This window comes from Schistocerca serialis, chromosome 6 (genome assembly GCF_023864345.2).
Source record: "Schistocerca serialis cubense isolate TAMUIC-IGC-003099 chromosome 6, iqSchSeri2.2, whole genome shotgun sequence".
In the NCBI taxonomy this organism is placed as follows: domain Eukaryota; kingdom Metazoa; phylum Arthropoda; class Insecta; order Orthoptera; family Acrididae; genus Schistocerca; species Schistocerca serialis.
In genome coordinates this window covers 534,802,217-534,822,462 of record NC_064643.1, presented here as the reverse complement: position 1 = coordinate 534,822,462, position 20,246 = coordinate 534,802,217, and the positions used below count along the sequence as shown (strand labels likewise).

Here is a 20,246-nt window from a genome sequence, read left to right as displayed (position 1 = left end):
CACGCCTGGGTACAATCACTGTTCCGCAAGCAACTGCAAACATTTTCCCATGCAGGCGTTGCCCGTCTCGTCTCTCAGAGCGATAAGTGTATTAATAGTTATGGCGATTACATCTGAAATAATACACAGTTTCCATACTTTTTCTGTCCATTTTTATTCTCACTGCCTCTTATAATTAGTTTCCGCTGTTAGGATAGTTGTTTCATCCAGTCTACGTGATCTTTAGGACTAAGTTGAGAAATAGAGAAGAAGATGAAAGGACGTCGCTTCTACCAGCCTATCACAGCCAGAACGTTGGCTGCAGTAATGATCAGATGGCAACCCTGGCGGCGTGACCCGCCTCCCGAGTGTGGAAAAGCGAGTCCGTTGCCGGAAGAGTATCCGAGCGCGCCAGCGGCCTACACACACACACACACACACACACACACACACAGCAGATGGAGCCTGAGCGCGGCCGACGCGATAAAGAGGCGTGACTGGGACCCGGCGTCAGTGGCGGTCGCCGCGGCATCCAGAATGGACGTGTACAACTCGCTCCCCGACGTATTCACGTACCACTCGCTCAAGCACAGCGGATACGAGTACACTTGGACGGCACAGCAGGATCACAAAGGTCAGTCACCGGTCATGGCCTCCTTTCGTACTGCGCGGATTTCGCCCGGTACGAGTTTTCACCTTTGACTGCTAAATCTGCTTTCTTCTGCTACGGCGGAGTTCTTTCAGTGCCATACGCTTTCCATATGCAAAAAAGGGCACATACTGTAAACGAATATGTTCCATGACAAACTGAAAATCCAGTCATCTGGTACCCAGCTTCGTGCGTGTTTGATTTTAACAGCACAGCTGCAGCTACTAACAAGTGTCGTTTAAGGTAGACAGCAATAAGTAGAAATGTAATTTCCAACTTTGTGCCGGGAGAGAGAGACTTCTTAATGGTCTATTACCAGATCGAGAGAGGCAACCGCGAAACCTGCGAGTGCTGCGTACGTGACTGGACACACGCACTCGACACGGTGCGTTTACAAACATCTCGATTCTCTGAAGTCGCAATTACAAATTCATGATCAGGTAGAAGACATCTGGAAAAGGAAACAGTTTAGGTTTTTAGATAGAGTCAAAGTCAAATTGAGGGAAAGTATTTTTTTAACAGGAGAACCAATGACGTGGGCGTAACCCAAATCCATGAATCCGTTCAGAGTCTCTTTCTGCACTTGAAGTTTCATTATTTATGATTGCTGTCACGAAACTCACATGACGAATCTGTTTGAAATTGAGGAAAATGGCGTATACAATATTCGCCAGCTACAAGTTTGCTGCTGTTGGATCGCGTCTGCAGACGGGCGTCTTATATCATGCTCCTAATACTCGTTTAGCTTATGTAAACCAGCAACTAGGATTTTTTTTTACTAGTTCTCATTTTGGGAAGGCTTTTCTCACAATCAGTTTTACAGTGTGAACATTTTTGATCTTATATAGTATTTACTATTTAATATTCACCAATTTTATATTGTTACGATACATAGTTAGCTATACCTTTTAGTTCCGACAATCAAAACGCAGATGTGTGTTTACATTGAGAGCAGTTCTCTGCGCCTGGTTGAGTAACTACGTGACTTACTTAAATCATCTAACGAGTAACTAGTAAGTCGAAACTGGTTATGTTGTCTGGCTGAAACACATAATTCAAAAAGATTGTTCAAGATCGTCACTGCATTTCCCGAAAGCAGCGTGCCTAGATTGGGTACAACGTGTTATGGATATCGTCGCGACACGTTCTTCACACTCTGAAGATTGAAGACTTTTTAACGTAATCGGTTGGTCCTTCCATGGGCAAAACTCCCAGACTAGCAATAACAGCAGTATCCCAGAACGAGATCGTTAAACGTTGGGAGGGATGTGTTTGGGTTAGATATGAGCGAACGAGATGTGCCAGTGCGGCCAGTTCACGGCCGAAAGCTGCGGGTTCATTAGCTCGCAGTGCTGCGCTTGGTGGTTGGCTGGAAAAGCAGGAGGCTCGGCTCGGCTCGGCTCGGCGGCCGAGCCCCTGGCCGGCCTTCGGCGCGCGCCCAGCGTCTATTTCTGGAGACAGCACGCGGCGCGGAGCGGCTGCGGTCCGCGTGTCCTCGTTACGAATCCTGTAAACACTGCCGCGCAGCGCGGAACCTTGCCGGAGGCTGTACGTTTCTGCGCAGTCCGCTCTCCCACACTACACCCAACCAATGGAAGCCGCGCCTGCGCACTGACTGCGCATTTGCGTCTTGTAAATTAGCGAAGATATCTAACAGGCATGAAATGTTTGCTTCCTTCTGTATATGTGTCTCCAGATGGGTTCTGAACAGCCAGAACGTTCGTGATCGTTTATCTAAATTCATATACAGCCATATGTTTCTAATTTCTGAGAAGAGGATCGTGCCACATACCTTCCGTTCCATTTACGTATGGAAGGCGGAGCAATGGCTGTTCAATTACTTCTGTGTGCGCCGTAATTAGTATAATCTTGTCTTCGAGATACTCGTGTCCGCAGCACACCCTATGCTGCACGTATCCTCTGGGTGGTGCTAAACGATTATCAGTGCTGGAAGCCCAGACTTATCTACTACAGATCTCCTGGCTTAAACATGAACGCGAAACTGCTTCACAACGGTTCTTCTCAGAACCAACCGGACAGACAGACAGACACCTGAGCCATTAAATTTTGTAAAATTATGTAATCGACAATTGTTAGTTGCTGTTGATATGTAATGTCATACGCTAAATAAATGAATAAATTCTAGATCCTGTGCGGGCTGCAGTATGTTCCCACAATCCTCACGTAACACTGGTTCTGAAACTTTACAGACTTTCGCGGAATAGTTGGCATTTTTCTCCACGTGTCTGCAGTCCACATTTCCCTGCATTTTTGTGACGCTCTCACGTGGATGAAATAAACCTGACCATTTGAACTGACATTTGTATACGTTCTGTATCTCCTGTTAGTCTTACTTGGTCTGTGCATCCTACAGAGTTCGTATAGCGTTGCGAGCTAGCTTGCTAGACAGATGAGCCAGGCCTTGATCGAATCCACCCGGCGGATTAATGGGAATGGGCATGGGCTGGTACACCGGCCAGCCTGAATGTGATTTTTAGGCAATTTCCCATGCTCGTTTGGGCAAATGCTCGGCTGGTCCCCAACATCCACCTCACAGTGAACATAATACAAACAGTTAAAATATGAACACAAACAGGACAAAATTTACGCGACTGAGACATGACGCTCTCGGCTTCACTCACTTAGAGGTCACTTTGACGCCTGACACACTTAAGTAGTAAAATAAAATTTGCTAAACCCAGAAAAAAAACAGGCTCCGTACTAGACGGAATAAACGCAAGGAAAAAAGATGAGGTCTGTGTCCGATGCATTTCTTCAATATTCTAGGACGGTTCGCACAAGTGTTTTCTTGACAGTCTTCTTTGTAGGAAGGGTAATCACAAGGTTTTAATTATCAACTCGTAAAACAAACTTACACAAGCAATTTTTTGTTTTCAGGTTCATGTCTCCAGGTTTGGTACACACTGAAATCACCTATGTTTTCAACACATCTTTCTTTCATTTTTAATGTCTGATGTATTTACTCAAATTAAACATAAATACATTTTCATAATGAAAACTGAAATATAGTTTCCAACATTTTGACATAAAGAAAGCACAGGACTCTAGTATTTGCTTTTCATGGAGTTCCTTTAACTGCTGCATAACGCCTTAGCATTGAATGTACATGCTTACTGGTTACATCCGAATCAATATTATTTCTTTCTTGCAGAATAATGTTTTTCAGTCTTGTTTTACTTGTGATATGGTGTTATCTGGTTCTTCCAATCTTTACCATATGTACTCTCAGTCAGGTACAAGACGGGTGACTGAGCTGGTGTTTGAGTTTAAAGTGGTATGTTATAGACGAGTCGTAACCTAGCAACTTCTGAGGTAAGCTTGTTGGAAATAATAATTCCGTCCAAGATTTTGTTTTTGAGCACTTCTGTACAGATGATCTTGGTTCAAGTGGCTCTGAGCACTATAAGACTTAACATCTGAGGTCATCGGTCCCCTAACTAACCTAAGGACATCACACACATCCATGCCCGAGGCAGGATTCGAACCTGCGACCGTAGCGGTCGCGCGGTTCCAGATTGAAGCGCCTAGAATCGCTCGGCCGCATCGGCCGGCACAGATGTTCTTGTAGTATGTTTTTATAAAAACACTTGTTCATGCTGCCATCAATAAAAGCAAGCTTACCCAAACCAATTAACGCCATACGACGCCACACAACTGCGCTGCCGCCTCCGTGTTTGACCCTAGCTTCCATATTTTTACGACAACCCTTAACTGGTTAGCACTTAGGTATACACTGAACTTACGATCCTAGAACTCATTCTCCTTCGTTACGTACTCATTGGCAAATACCAACCGCTTGTTCTTGTTTGCTTTACTTACATACGGTTTTCTTCTTTGTGTTCTGGAACTGTAACCAATGCTGATCAGAACACTACTAACTGCTGTTTTCGTGAACCATCTTCCCAAGATGTTCTTCCTGCTCTAATTTTTGTTGCTGATATGCTGGAATTTTGCTTCGGCATTTTCAGCTCATGTCTTGTATCTGTTGAAGTAAATTTTAACATAGCACCTGTCCTAGGTTGATTCACTACGTTATTCCTCGTTTTACAACGTTGGAGGCCGCACCACATAGTGGACGGATTTTTGTGGACAGCTTCTCCAATTTCTTTACTTTTCATGCATACGCAAAATGATTGTTCTCTCCTCTAAGGTCGCCTCTTCTACTTTTCGTCCCACTTGGATTGTGGACACTCGTAACTGAACTTGCTTGTGTACTGTTATGACAGCAGACACGAACGCGTTCTGAAGGTACAAACGACAACATTTCCATTGTTTATTGTATTTGCTGCTATATTGCAGATTGCGTTTGAGTACTTATGTTATAAGGTAACGTAATGTTATTTCGGGAAATCACATGTTGAATAATACGCATGTATTCTTATCATTCGTGTGCCGTGTTTGTTTAAAACATGACATAACGCGTTCGTAGACTCATGGTATAACAAATATTTTCGCCTTCTGTATCCATTACTTCAACATTATGACTCAACATCTCCTCTTGTCTTGCATACTCGTAGCAAAAGAAAAATTAATCAAAAAGAGTATTTATTTGGATTAAAGTTAAAGGTGTATGTGAATATGTAAAATTTGTAGCTGATTGTACTATATATTTCCATAAATAAAGATGGATATCCATAGATTTGAATACTTCTGTCCGTTTCTGTATGTACCTGCAAACAAACAAAAAATTAATCGCTTAAAATTTCAACTCGTAGACTGACTGCATATTCTCAGTATTTTAGCAATGAAGCTAAGTTTGCTACCAACTTTACTTCCGAACCAGCCTATGTGATGCCATTTCATATCTCCACTAATTGTTACAACGAGGTATTTGTACGACTTGACTAACTCCAACTGATATTGCAGACCTTGATTATTACGTTTTTGCGTTTTGTGAAGTGTACACTTTTATATTTCTGAACTTAAAGAAAATCGTCAGTTTTTGCACTATTGTGCAATTTTATCAAGATCTGACGTGATATTTGGGCACAGTTTTATCACCCGCAAAAAATCAGATTACTATTAATACAGAAACGTCCACGTTGATTAAAACTGTGAGCAGATCAGTACTCAAACTCTAACCTTGACGGTACTGGCAAACTGAAGCTGTGAGGGTGTCTTGTTTGTCGTGTCGGGATAGACAACTCAGAAACAACTTGGCTGCTATACGCAAGGACTCGAGCTCGAGTTCCGGTCCGCCACACAGTTGTGATCTGCCTGGAAGTTTCAAAACAGCGCACACTCCGATGCCGAGAGAAATATTCGTTCTGGATACTATAAGGGGGCAGGCAAATGAAAACGAGGCAATCGGGGGGAAAATACAAAGCAAGTATGTGTCATTTCAAAGGTAGTCGTCATAACTGTTAATAAATCTATCCCACTGTGAGACAAGATGGTAATTGCCTTCACAGAAAAATGTTTGATGTTGCCTACAGAATCACGATTGCGTGCACCCTCTTCGTCCGCCCACATGTTGCCAAGGTTTGGAGTACTCTGCATAAGTTTCCCTGGGAAGCCCTTACACGTCATCTATACGGTCCCTATCTCTCCCTAAATAATTTCCATATTTTTGGGGCCAAAGGCATTCGTGGCCGTCGATTTGCTTCGGACGAAGACATGCACGCCTGGGTACAATCATGGTTCCGTAGGCAACTGCAAACATTTTCCATGAAGCTACTGCCCGTTGTATCTAACAGTGGTTTAATGTATTAGCAATTATTGCGATTACTTTTGAAATAAGAGTTATTTACTTTTTTCCTCGTTTTCATTTCACTGCCTCTTATGTATTGAAGTCTTAATGGACCCAGGGTTCTCTTGTGGGAGGGAGGAGTTACAGAATGTTCCTGTCCCTCCCATTCCCAAATATAACTTGCTGCCATCTCCGCTTTTAACGTGGCACGAATTCCTACGATTTTAATAATAATATACTTAAAATGTTTTAAAATATTTGTTTACACCAGTGCATAGCACATCACTTTAGGGCAACTACAAGAAGTTGCAGTTCATATAAATGGAGCACCTGGAAAGCGTTCGTCTAAAAATTGCGCATGCCATTCAGTTGATTAAGGAACTATAGCAACAACTGACACACTCTACGTTGACGTCATAGTTTGCACGACAAAAAATCTAAGCGTGCACTCACTATCATAACTTTTCTCCAACTGTCTCGTTTTCATTCGACTGCCTCATATTGTCTGTCAGGTCATTAATATACGATATATACAGGCTTCCTGCTAGGGCAAGTGGTCTATTTCCACTTTGTTGGTGTCAACAGCGGGCTCTAGACCTACTGTATCTCGTGTCGTGTCAGCATAGACTCAGAACTGTCTGCTAAACACTATACTAGAAAGCAACTAAAGTCGCAGGTAGATACTGGTGGGTGTTGCAGCAATGAAACCTGCAGTACACTGATAATTTTGTAATTTTTTTCAGTTTAACACACAATAATAAGAGAATAACGAAAAATAAATATAACACGTAATTATGCACAACAATAACGTTTATATGGCCTTCACCGGTTCTCGAACTCTAAACGTAAACCCTGCTTCTCTAACTTTCTATGGTGACCTCAATAACATTAGTGACGGCACAAACTATGGGAATCTCTCCACACTTATTTACTGCATTGCGTTCTCCGAATGAAGCTCAATGGTTTTGAAGGACTCTGGGCTGATGCAAAAGCACAAATGAACATTATGAAATACATATCCCTCGTTATCTACCACCAGTCTGTCCACAGCAAACGTAAACAATTAGCATTTCCATTTACGAGAATTTAAACACAAACACCCTGAAAAGCTTGTAAGGTGTTGCAGTGTAGGTTGTGCTGTGAAACAATTGTTAAGAAAAATATGATACGTTACGCAGTTTCTGAGTAACTTAGCATAGAAATTAGCCTATTTGGTCAAGGCGTGAGCAGACACTGTCAGAGGCGGTCTCGCCAAACGTATTTTTCGTTTGGTTTTCTCAAGCCGAACAAACGTAGCTTTTGCTCACCTAGTTTAAATTTATAATTTCCGAAATGGCACCTTTTTAACTGGTAATGAGCATTTCAACATGTAACAAACGGACCACAGATGCCTATGCATTACCGCATTTTAGCGCATCGAAGTGCTTGATTTTGCGCGTGCAACGACCTGATTGGCTAAATTCAATGCTGGAATAACTCTGCAACGGCGCAAGGTATTGAATTTTTTTCTTAGCAATTATTTCTCAGCACACCTTCCCCTGCAACATCCTTACAATGTTTCCAAATTGTTTCTGACCACCCTGTATCAATACTAAACATAGTTAGGCTATAATAATTCTATGTAACACGATCGGACTGACGCGAGAAGCTCCAAGTAGTGATTGTTTACTTGAGGTATTCTGCTCAGTAGGTCTACTTGACGCTTCAGTCATTTGCATCAGTTTGTCCGCTAAACCCTTGCAGTTCCCTGTGGGATATTTGGTTGGCAATGTCGTCTTTTAGTTGTCCAAGAACCAGGATTTCTTAACGCAAAGCCAAATTGCCCATCTACAGCATTGTTATTCCAGATGTCACAATTTAGAGGGCACTAATACAATATGTTCCGGTGCACCGACTTCCACATTCATGATCTAGACTGCCTTCTTCCACTCGTATGCGTGGTTAACTTCTCCAATAGTTTGGCTGGTCACGTTATGATTTTCAGGGAGTCATACGGACTCGCTGAAAGGAAACATAGCCGCTAAGGTCCATAAAACATTTTATGTAGCTTGTTGTTTCCAGCAAGTACTGTCTTCCAAGTGGACACTGCCATAAACCACAAGGTATAAAATTTCCAGGATACGTTTGATGAACTTGAGGATGAAAGAACGCATTATTTCTAGGCATTCACAATCATCTAGTTTAAATATTATCCAGCCACTGGTGTATGCCGGAAAGACGATTAAGGATGTCCTTGTCTTCCAGCATCTCTCAGGGAATTGCGACAGGTTATTTGCAGTAGTTACAAAAAAGAAGCTTTAGCCATCATTTGCAGTTTATATGCAATAATCTGCAAGAGAATTCTGAGCGACTGGATACCAAAGCAGGGCTTATTTATAGTAGGGCAGGTCGCAATTCACAGTTTGTCCAATTACTACAAATATGTATTAACGCGAGTGTTACATGTGGAAGCCATTCGTTCCTCAAAGAAGTATGTTCTGTGTGTATGCATACTGTCTGTAGAGATAAACAATTACCTATATTATTTAGTCCACGATAATGTTGGTTGAGCTTCGTGGCTGTGGATTGAAGTACTTGGAAAAATAAAATTTGTTGCTGGTTGCTTATTTCTTTCACCAATCATCTACATAAATGTGTGGACTTATCTTTACTGATAAGAATGCCGGTTACCGAACTAATAATCCTCAGAGGCAAACTCCACTGAAGGTAGTTCTCATACGTAAGTGGATGTTTTGTCAAAGGGCTGCCATCAACGTTTACGTTAAGTTTTTTTGAATGATTTTTTGAAGCCTTCAGCTGCCATTTTCTTTATTTCCTGTACGATTGTACAATTTCGGCCTCTGGCCGTTTTCAAGTAATTTATGGATGATTTTTGGGTAACAGATTATGTCATATACGTTGTTGCTCCTATGACATCTTATGCTCATAAATTATTTCGAATTTATCAGCATAAGATGTCATATGTGCAACGACATATATGACAATCTGTTACCAAAAAATCATCCATAAAATACTTGAAAATGGCCTAAGGCCGAAATTGTACAACCGTACAGGAAATAAAGAAAATGGCAACTGAAGGCTTCAAGAAATCATTCAAAAAATTCATCGCAGCTGAGGACCATATCGCACTAAAAATTTACGTTAAGTGTTGGACTACAATTATTGTGCAAAGACATACGTTGCTATTCTGCGGAAAAACTGGCATTTTGTAAAAATGTTGTCGCCATTACAATTCAAGCAGTACGAAATAGCTTCCAGTGCACAATTAACTGTTTTTTACTGGAAACGTCCGTGTATTTTAATAGATGTAAACGTCATACTTAAATCTAGAGGTTAAAAAGGTCATTTTACTTTGTCACAGGCATAAAAAAATATTGCGCGATGCGCAGCCTTGTGGAAAAAGTACTTCTTATTATCAACAACAACAGATAAAACACAACCACCGGTTCACCTTGGACACTCGAAAGGCGTCATCGTACTATCGCAGGCGCGACAACAAAGCTTTCTACGCCGAATACGTGTTCAAGCAGTCTTGAATGTTTAAGTAATTAGTGTGTTTAATAAAATTAATGGCCCTATTACCTTAAAGGGCAATTAACGCAAGCACTAAACATCACTGTTACAACTGTCCTCATTACCACAGTTATTCAAGCCGCAACGATGACCTACGAAAGAAATTTCTTTCGTGCCACACACCATCCATTACTCCAAGGAAAATTTGCCTCATGAGACACTTGATAACAAAACACGGGGAAGTTGTTTTCGAATAATACCATGCAGCGTTCATTACTGCCTTCTATAATCCAAGTACGATTCCACTCGGCCTTCGTAAACTGCTTACTTGCATTATTTGTGTCATTAACCAACTCTCTCCCCCCTCCCCCCCCCCCCCCAACCCACCATCTCCTTCAAAGAATCGAACTTCCATGTATAAAACAGTTTTTTTTAAAGTTTGCTATAAGTACCATACACTTTATGAGTATAGTCTGGACAGGTGTGCTCAATTTTAAGTGAAAGCTAGTTTATCTCAATTTTTAAGACATATCTCCTGACCTGTGTGTTGTGCAATGCTATCAATTTGCGGATGCATTCATTCAGGGGTGTATGTAGCTACTGTCTGCAAAATATGCTTTGACTAGAGTCGGTAGTAAAGAGGCAATAAATTAAAACATGATACTTAAGTTTGACTGCCAGACAGCGGAAATGTAGTAAGCGACAAACTTTTTTCCTTAATTATATTGCCTGGGGTGCTAGCTAGAAAAAGCCTCAGAAAGGTAAGAAATTAAGTGTAAAGTTTTTGCAAGTCGCTAAATCTCTCAAGCCGAAATACTAGATGCATAAAGTCTGTGCAATTCGCACGCCGTGAGATACGGTGCTTCAATACATATGCAGTAATTACACAGTTTTGAGCTTTAATGCTTATTGTGTTCAACATCTAATGTAAAATTACTTACACTTCTCTTACTACTTTCCTAGTACCACTGGAGTCAATAAGATCCATTAAGCACAATGGAAAATCATATTTTTCTTGTTTTCAAAGCTATTTTTTTAAAAATGTGCGACACTTTCTCAGAGTCAGTTGTATCCAATGATATTTCATTCATTTTTGTATTAATAACACACTAAAATTTATTTATAGTTTTTCACAAATAAATTTCTTTTCTTCCTTAAAGTAATATTTATGAAGATAGAATCACTTTTATATTGAACAACTGTAATGTATGTTTTTATGTTAGTCGGTGTAAATTATTTGGGTCTACTGGTACTTGATTCAGTTATGACCGTCTCCACGCCTGTGAATCCAGTACACACACACACACACACACACACACACACACACACACACACACACACACACTAATAAGCCATACAAGCTTTGTTACAAAATCTGAAAATTTTTCCGAGTATCTTGGACACTATTATTAAAGATATGTTCACACTTCATAGACGTGACATATATGCTGTGACAAGTTATGTGCTTGCACTCTCAAAGTAAGTCACCCTTTGCAGCATGGTAGTATACCTCATGTCTCTCAAGAAGCAACACATCTGACATAATAGTATCTATGGTAGTCAGAAATTTTTTTAGATTTTGTGACAAAGCTTGTATGGTTGATTAACATGATATATGCAATTACTTGAATTATGTAATGTACTGGTTTCACTCAGATCTGAAGACGGTCATGCTGACTGAAATTACCTGGTTAGTAAATTTTTGAGGTCCATTACTGGATTTATATCAAAACAAATGTCACAAGTACTTTGGCTGGGAAAAAAACTGAAGCAACTAGGCTCAATTTCTGTATCCAACAACATGTAGATAAAGGGGTCCTTATCAGTTAATTTACTGACAGCAAATACATATACTACACTGTGTCCAATTCCTTGTGTGTCAGTAATCGAGATGATGGAAACTGTGGAGGAGACAGACCAAAAGCAGATAACTGAACACGCAGTGCACCAGTTCTGTGAACTGTGGCTCTATGATGCACTTTCCACTATTTCGGTATACAATCCATGCCAGTACAGCATGACAGAAAATGAAATAAGTACAAAATAAGAGAAAATTCAGATTCAAGCTGATCACCGATTTCTTTTTTCCAACCCAGGAGGAAGAACTGATTATGTTAATGGAACAAGTTTTCAAGGCACATGAACATAATAAAATACATGTTAAACCAAACAGAAGGCCTTGAAAGTGAGAGGTATACCTTATTGTTAGAAGAACAAGCAAAATCATTACACAAGTGAAATATTTTTCTTCCATTGCTTCCAAGGTAATAGTTAAACATATTGTGTTGAGAGCTCTCGTACTGGCCATCATGGTGACAAGCACATGGAGGATGACCAAGACTTGAAACCACAGTATGTTTGCCCTACTGCACCTAATATAAGTAAACATGTAACACAGGTATGGTTCATGTGTTTACTTGTGACTATCAGTTTGTGCTCTTCTGTTGTTGTGATCAGACTAGTGATCAGACAACTTGCTCACGAAGCTATTCAGACTTTTAAATAAATATTACAGTTGAAAAAAACGGACACAATTTTTGTTTATGGAGAAAGATACCACACTTAGTAGTGTGGCTGTATGCTGGAAGGTAGCCATATCATGCCAAATCCCCATTATCTGTCTTTGCAAATATTATTTAAAATAAATCTGTCAACTGAACTGTGAAGAGTCAAATACACAACTGAGTAACAGAAACTGATGCAAGGAAGATAGTTCACATTGATTGAGAGAAGGGGATAAGCAAAGACTCTTGTCTGCTAATGTGTTGTCTGGAGTTTTCAAAATTTGCATCACTGCTACCCACTTCATGGGATACTAGAGAGTCGGAAAAATCTATTTACTACTAGAGATGCTGCCACTCTAACTGGAAGACATCCCCCCTACACATAACGCAAAGTGAGTGGTACCAATATGACCACCCATTCTGCAGACATAATTAAAGACTTGAACAGAAAATTTGGAGATCATTGTTTTGGTCATATGGAGAAAACAAAACAGTTTGCATGCTCACCATAATATCTCTGGTCATGCATCTGTAGAGAAAATTAAAATTAGAAGTCTGCAAGGAAAACCGAGTTGAAGATAAGGCCTGTGTTGTAAGTTCAGATGAAATTCAGTGTGCAGTGTTATCAACCCAGAATCACTTTACAGCATGTATCAATGCTAAGGGTAACATTTGTGGCACTTGACACGATAGTCAAACAGGAACAGTACTCGAATTATACGTTGCTTAGATTTAGTACTGTAAAATGGACTGTTTGAGGGATCTCTTCTCCAGATAGCATGGCAGTGATTTGCAGTGCTGTTACCTTGCTACTGTTTGATCAAGTTCCACATGTCATGTCGTTTGACTGCTATTTGAAGGTTCTCTTCAATGTCACAGGAAAAGTATATAGTTGCACAATAAGGCAGCTATGAACATTAAAACTTCGTTGCATATGTCAAAAAATTGCTATATTGAGCACTGTACTTAGTGAAAACTGTACCTCAATATATTTATTCACTTTGGCTGTACTTGTAGTGGCCTGCCTTAAGTGCCACTGTGGACAACACTATTGCATACAGACTCTTCCAGAAACTATGTTTAATTAAAACAAGACAGCAATACTACGGTGTAGATATGTAGCACATAGATGCAGTTCTCCTGCAAAGTTTTGAGTAAAGTAATTTTATCAACAAAGGCTAATGAGACTGTGCATTCTGATCCATTATATCTTTCCTTTGTAAGCTGTTCTTTATTTTGAATGGGAAGGAAGTTTTTTAATCCACTAGCTTACTTCCTTTGTGTTTATGTTGAAACTCTCAGGAGCATTACTTAATTATAGTGAGAGAGTCATCCATCAATTTTTAAAAAGGAATTATGCCCTTATTCCGCATTTCACTAAATCACATCAGACTGTTAGGAATGGCAAAATAATGACTGCACACGAATCACGTGAGTGTACTTACATATATACTTTCACAGTGCTGCCATTTGAGCAGAATCTATCTAGTTACTCATTAATGGATGATGTAGCTAGAGATGTTCATTCTTATTGAAAAAGATGTAACCATCAATAGAAAAGTCTCTTCTCTCTTTCTGAAAGAGAGCATATTTGTCCTTGGCTGAAGGCACATTATCTACACATGTAAAAAGTAAGGTAAAACTCATGAAATTAATGTTCGGTTTACCAGATATTATTAAACGCCTTTGCAGGTACATGCCACATGACCTTATACAAGAACTTTATTTATCACCTCTTAAATTAACACCGTTGATCATAAATTACCCCAGCAAAACTTTATAAAATATAAAGGCAAATAATCACTGAGAAACCAACTACAATTATAATCAATGATAAAAACAATCAGGTCTTAATAAATTAGAAGATTAGTGCTGCATAAGAGAGCCTGTTTCTCTACTACCAACAGTGATAAACATACAAAAGTTGTGGCTTTGTACTTTAGATTGTGTTTGTTTCTGAAATGTACTTATAAATTCAAAAGCTAGAGAAATGTAAACTTGTAATGAGGCAATTTAGGTGAAGAACAGTGTAAATGATTACACTGCACAAAATAAAGTACCTTGAATATGACGAGCTCACTGAGCACTAAGATGCATATATATCGAATTTCATAATCAGACGAATGTTTTTTCACTTAGTGCTTGCCTTTATGAAATTCTGCATATGATGTTTTTGCAACAATTCTGAATTCTCACAGTGATGTTCTCTAAGCACAGACAGTAGTGTCTCACCAAACCATTATCCTACGTTACAGAACATCAGAGATACCGTCACGTAATGTATTCTTCCCAGAAACATTTAATATACCAAAGCAGCTAATATTTCATCATGAAAACCATTTATTTGCAGACAATAAAAGCAATTACATTAGATGTGATTTTTGTTTACTCAAAAAGAAATCAGCATGCTACCTCAGATTCCTCCATATTACGAAATCCAAATGTTTATTTGGCACTAACTATAAGCTACACATGTAACACTCCCCTTTCAGTTGCAGTAATATGCTTTGCAAGTATATCTTCAAATAAATGATAAAGTCTTTAAAGCATCTGAAGACTGTCTACTCTTTCTGTTTCACTAATAATTCTTCTTAATGTGCAACACTTTATGATAATTCCTCTAACTGTTTATGAGGAACAAAGTTGCTTTAACTGTGCACCATTTAATAAAATCAATACTGTTAGGATCACTGCACAAGGATATAATAGTGAGTGGCTGCCTTCTTCCATTTCATTTCCTATGTTCTTACCATATCAAAATTTGTTTGATGAAAATTAACAAGAATCAGTGATCAAATGGAAGATTATGGTGGAGATACAGGTAAAGATGCAGTAGCCAGGCAAATGGAGGTTGGGAACTGATACAAGACACTACTAGTTTTCAAGGCTTCAAATCTTTGAAATGGAGGCACTCTTCAAATGTCAGCATTACATAGTGCACAGTTTATCCCAGCCTCTTAAGGATACAGGGTACTTTCCGGCTCAGTATTATGTAAAAATCAATACCTATTTCTTTCAGGCACTGTTCATAACATACATGTTTTACAGATTTTTTTTTTATATCAGGTAATGCACCACACTTCCTAAATAAATTAAAAGTATTTTGGATATTTTTGAACCTGCTTAGGGTTATTAAAAAAAATTACAAAGAAATTGATGCAATTTGTTTCCAAAATGCTTCCTCAAATTGAGGTACCATTCAATCCAATGTTATACATTTGGAGGAGACCAAATTTTTAACAGATATGCATGACATGATGGCTGAGGTACTAGACGTATTTAATTCCACCTATTATGTATATTACAAGGATAAAAAAATATCACATCTTACATTTTAATTTTTATATTTTTTTCCTAATAAAAACGTTACTTTTTCTATATTTAGTTGATTCTGCAATAAAGCTTAGGTCTCCTACATAAGTATGGACTATTGCAAGTTACAGCAAAGAAATTAGAGCAATGCTTTATAAACTTTAGGAAATATTTGTACCTGAAGTCTGAAAAATACTACTTGCGGGAAATTGCGAATGAAGATATGAGTCCAATTAAACTGTGCCTCATAACATTTCTGAAGCATTGTCTTCATCCTGCAGCATTTCTCCATCTTCAAGCTTCCTCTTGGCATTCCTTTTAGCACTTCTTGCTTCTCTAGTAACTTGAAGAGCGGCTCTTTCAGCTTCATACAACCGTTACCTATCACACGCAAGTACTTTATCTTCCATATTAAAGCCACATTTTATGCCTAAATTTCTCAGGACTTCCAACCTTCCTATCACTCCATCACTGAAACATATCACTGCATCTAATACACCAACTTTTAATATATTTAGTCCTACAAAAACATTCTTGGGTAATCTTTCCCATATGCAATGGTTGAAACTTTCATTTGTATTCTGAGTGCCCCATGAAGACATTTACTAAGCAAAACAGGGTCATTTAGGTCTCTAAAAATTGGTTTTATTTCATTCATAACAGGCTCAGGAAGAGAATGCTTATGATGGTAAATTTGACCATTTCCTTTTGCTTTTCGGTAACCACACCAAGAATCTGCTCCTTTACGGCAAAGTCCATGGACAGGGTGGTCATCTGTGGACAACTTAAGAAAGTAGGTGGCCCATACAGCTTTTCTCATTGCTGCAACATCATTCAGAGGTGCAGTTCGTCTAATTGCCAGTCCATAATAACTCTGAAGGAGGTCTATTTCAGTTTCTGTCAATCTGCCTTGGCCAGACAGAGATTTTCCATCAGATAGCAACTTTTCTTTCATTTCTCTTCGTAGCTTCCTCAATCTAGCACCCATCCTCTTTTGCACATGTCCACAACACTCCAGTTTTGTTACCAAGGTATCACCATAAACATTGAACTCATTAACTTTATTGAAAGCTTTAGAGTCGCCATCACCTAGGTCCTTCGTAAATCTAACATTATAAACAGGCACCAACCTCTGAAATATTTCTAGAGCTCCATCACACTCCATACATCCACTGCAACCATCCTAATGTTCAATATGTCCTTCAGTGTTACCATGGCAGGTGTGGCCGTACTTAGATAAGCACTCAAGATCAACAACTTTCCCATTCTCCAGAGAAGTAGCACTTACAACACCATTCAAGGAACGATGTCCTCGATGTTGCCATGTCCCATCAAGTGCAACAGCAATGTTCCTGGTTCCACTAATATTTACAGTTTCTTCTACTGCATGTTTCATACATACTTTAGACACAACCGTCAAGGTACCTAAAAGTATTTTTATGTATTTGCTGAAACTACTGGGAGGAGGAGGAGGATCTGTCAAACCACAAAATGTTTGAACAGCATTTTTTTCCTTTTCCTGTTGCACGCATTGCATACACTAACTTCAAATTCACATCATATGAATGATGCACAATGTTCAAAGTCATTTTTGAGGTAGATTTATTGCAGGATCTACACAGAACAACTAATTTTGATGCTAAACCCTTCCTGCTACTTTGTTGTTCAGTTATTTCCAGACAGCCTACACCATAACACTGTTTACATTTCACCACTTCCTTTATCAGACATCAACAACAACATATCCACTACAAATCAGCGTCATTGTTAACACAAAAATTTGAATCAATAGGAAGCGTGCCATGTGGGAGTTTCTTCTCTGAAGAACATAGGTTACTTTCAACAGTGTGGCTTGTTTTGTTTGTGAACTGGGTACCACGGAATTTCCTTTTATTGGATTTCTTGACGCGTGGGATAGTTTGTATTTATTGTACATTAAAGGATGTGTACTGCCACAAATATATCTAGCACTTGGGTAACAAACATTCAGTAACATGTGAACAAACTGCTTCAGCAAAACAAAAGTAAATACTAGCAAAGAGAATCATTTACAGACACTAGAAAGCTGCACTGTTACCAACATATACAATGTATCATACATATAATCGCTGGAAACAAAGTTCACAGTCCTTTACGAAATAATACTAGTTTATGTAACAGAAATAAAGGGGGCGTGGTGGCATACATGACCGTAACTTTAAAATTGGTATATAATAGGTCATTTTTCATTTGAAACCCTATAATTTATATATCAATATAATCAGGAAAGACTATAGAATTTTCCACTATTTATAAGTAACCTGTTTCCTTCATCAATCAAATTTCCTTCATTTCTTCTTTCTGTCCAAAGGGTATTGGTCTCTGGAGAGATGTGAAAATTTGCTTCCTTAATAAATCCTTCTCTATCTGTTGTTTGTATGTATTGTACAATCAGCATATACCATTTGCTATTTCAATTTATTTTTTTTTTTTTTTTTTTTTGCAGGCAGCAAAGCATCTGCAGGGACAAATAAAAACAAGGCTTCTTGTTCTGGAGCAAAAGCATCAAAGGAGCCATGTCCTATATGTCAAGAAAAGCAACGCAGACCTCTGTCCACCTACATTAGAAGTAAATCTCGTCAAGATCACAAAAATGATGCCTGTATTGAGGAAGAGACTGATAATCCTGAACAACATTCACAAAAAACAGCAGAATTAAACATTCAGGCACAGGATCAGCACAAAGTCAAATAAAATCATAGTTGAACTACCTCTGCAGGCGTTGTAAATTTGTATTTTAATACTACTTGTACATAATTTTTTTTAGGAATACCATTGAATAAGACAATTCCAGTAACTTTATTGTAGCACTGGATAATTAACAATGCAATCTAGAACTTGTTTGAAATTTTACTACCGTCTCTTACAATCCTGGTGAAGAATGTAAATAATTCGAGAATGATATTCATGAAAATGGTTAATGTAAGTCTGAAAGATGCTTTTCAGTACGTTCAAGTGCAATAACATGATATTTTTTTAAGAATTTAACTGACTTTGACCAGGATGTGTGTGTGTTAAACTGTTTACATTCCAAGTCCAATAAGACTTCAAAACACTAGTCATTTACTTAACAGACTGAATACTTGTATAGAATGAGACAATTGTCATAGTTGGTTTAGCATTTTTTATTTTATTTGTGTTCTGTAACATATTTTAAAGTGTACATTATTGAGAGCTGATAGAATGATACACTGAGTCATTCTCGTGCTCCCAAAAAGTGACAGATTTACATTTCCCCTACTTTTGATGAAGCCTCTTTCTGAACCATCAAGGTAAATAAATTTTAACTGCATCTTCATCTTCAGTGATGTTCAAAAGGAGTAAAAAAAACCCATGAGCAAAAGTATCCTTTTTTATTTTGCAGATGATGCACATACCTGGTTTGTAGTTTCATTAACTCTATGTATAATATTTTATATATATATCCCTGAGTCTGTTTACAATAAAACAGTAGAAAAAACTAAAAATGAAATTTCCCTGTTGGCGTATTATAGTAAGCTACCCATAGTTCTTAGAAGCATTATCCCATCAAAGGGAGATTATCTTCAAAAAAGTTTCCAAAGTTTATTATTCACACTCAACTGTTACTTTCCACTTCACTATATATTGTTTCTACACCATCAATAAATAATTAATCTTCCTCTGCCTTGTAGAAGTCTGCAGTTCGCCAAGTGAGTCATTTCGTGTGAATGAGCTAAAAGCAAAAGATGCTATGGTGCTGTAAGTTTTATCATCCTTGCCACCAGAACTGATTCTCTTTAAATTCAAGTGAAACATTTGTGCATTACTGTGCAGACAATAACTACAAATAACAGCAACAGGAGCAGCAGCAACCACAACAATAATCTGTTGTCATTGGGGCATTACAGTAATAGACAATGTCACACACATAATTCATATGATATTTTGAAAGAAACAACAACCTTGTTATTAACATCAGAGTATACACTGACATGACTTAAGTCATGAGACAGTGATATGCACATATGGCAGTAGTATCAGGTACACAAGGTATAAAAGGGTAGTGCACTGGCAGAGCTGTTATTTGTACTCAGGTGGTTCATGTGAAAATATTTCTGATGTGATTATGGTCGCACGGTAGGAATTAACGGACTTTGAATGTGGAATGGTAGTTGGAGCTAGACACAGGGGTCATTCCCCTCCAGAAATTGTTAGGGAATTCAGTATTCTGAGATCCACAACATCAAGAGTGTGCCGAGAATACCAAATTTCAGGCACTACCTCTCACCAAGGGCAATACAGTAACCGAAGACCTTCACTTAACAACTGAGAGCAGTGATGTTTGTGTAGCATCATCAGTGCTAGCAGACTTACCCGAAGTATTCGACACCATGGCCCACGAAAGACTGATACAAAAATTGGAAAACTATGGAATTTGATACCAAGCAAAAGACTGGATACAATAATACTTATGCAACACTGTATCAATAGGGAAGTCAGTCAGGAACCAAAGACATCAAATATGAAGTACTATAGGAATCAGTAATGGGATCACTGGCGTTTAATGTTTATAAATGAT

At 38.6% G+C, this 20,246-nt stretch overlaps 2 protein-coding genes across 2 annotated transcripts in view; one reads left to right on the top strand and one right to left on the bottom strand.

The window, feature by feature from the left end:
- LOC126485140 (kinesin-like protein KIF14) overlaps positions 1–20,246 on the bottom strand; it is a 251,822-nt gene that overhangs the window by 150,718 nt on the left and 80,858 nt on the right. The window lies entirely within an intron of this gene.
- On the top strand, positions 452–19,152 carry LOC126485141 (uncharacterized). Its single transcript, XM_050108804.1, has 2 exons — positions 452–613; positions 18,153–19,152. The coding sequence occupies exons 1-2, from the start codon at positions 517–519 to the stop codon at positions 18,398–18,400; spliced, it is 345 nt and encodes a 114-aa protein (XP_049964761.1). The 5' UTR covers positions 452–516; the 3' UTR covers positions 18,401–19,152.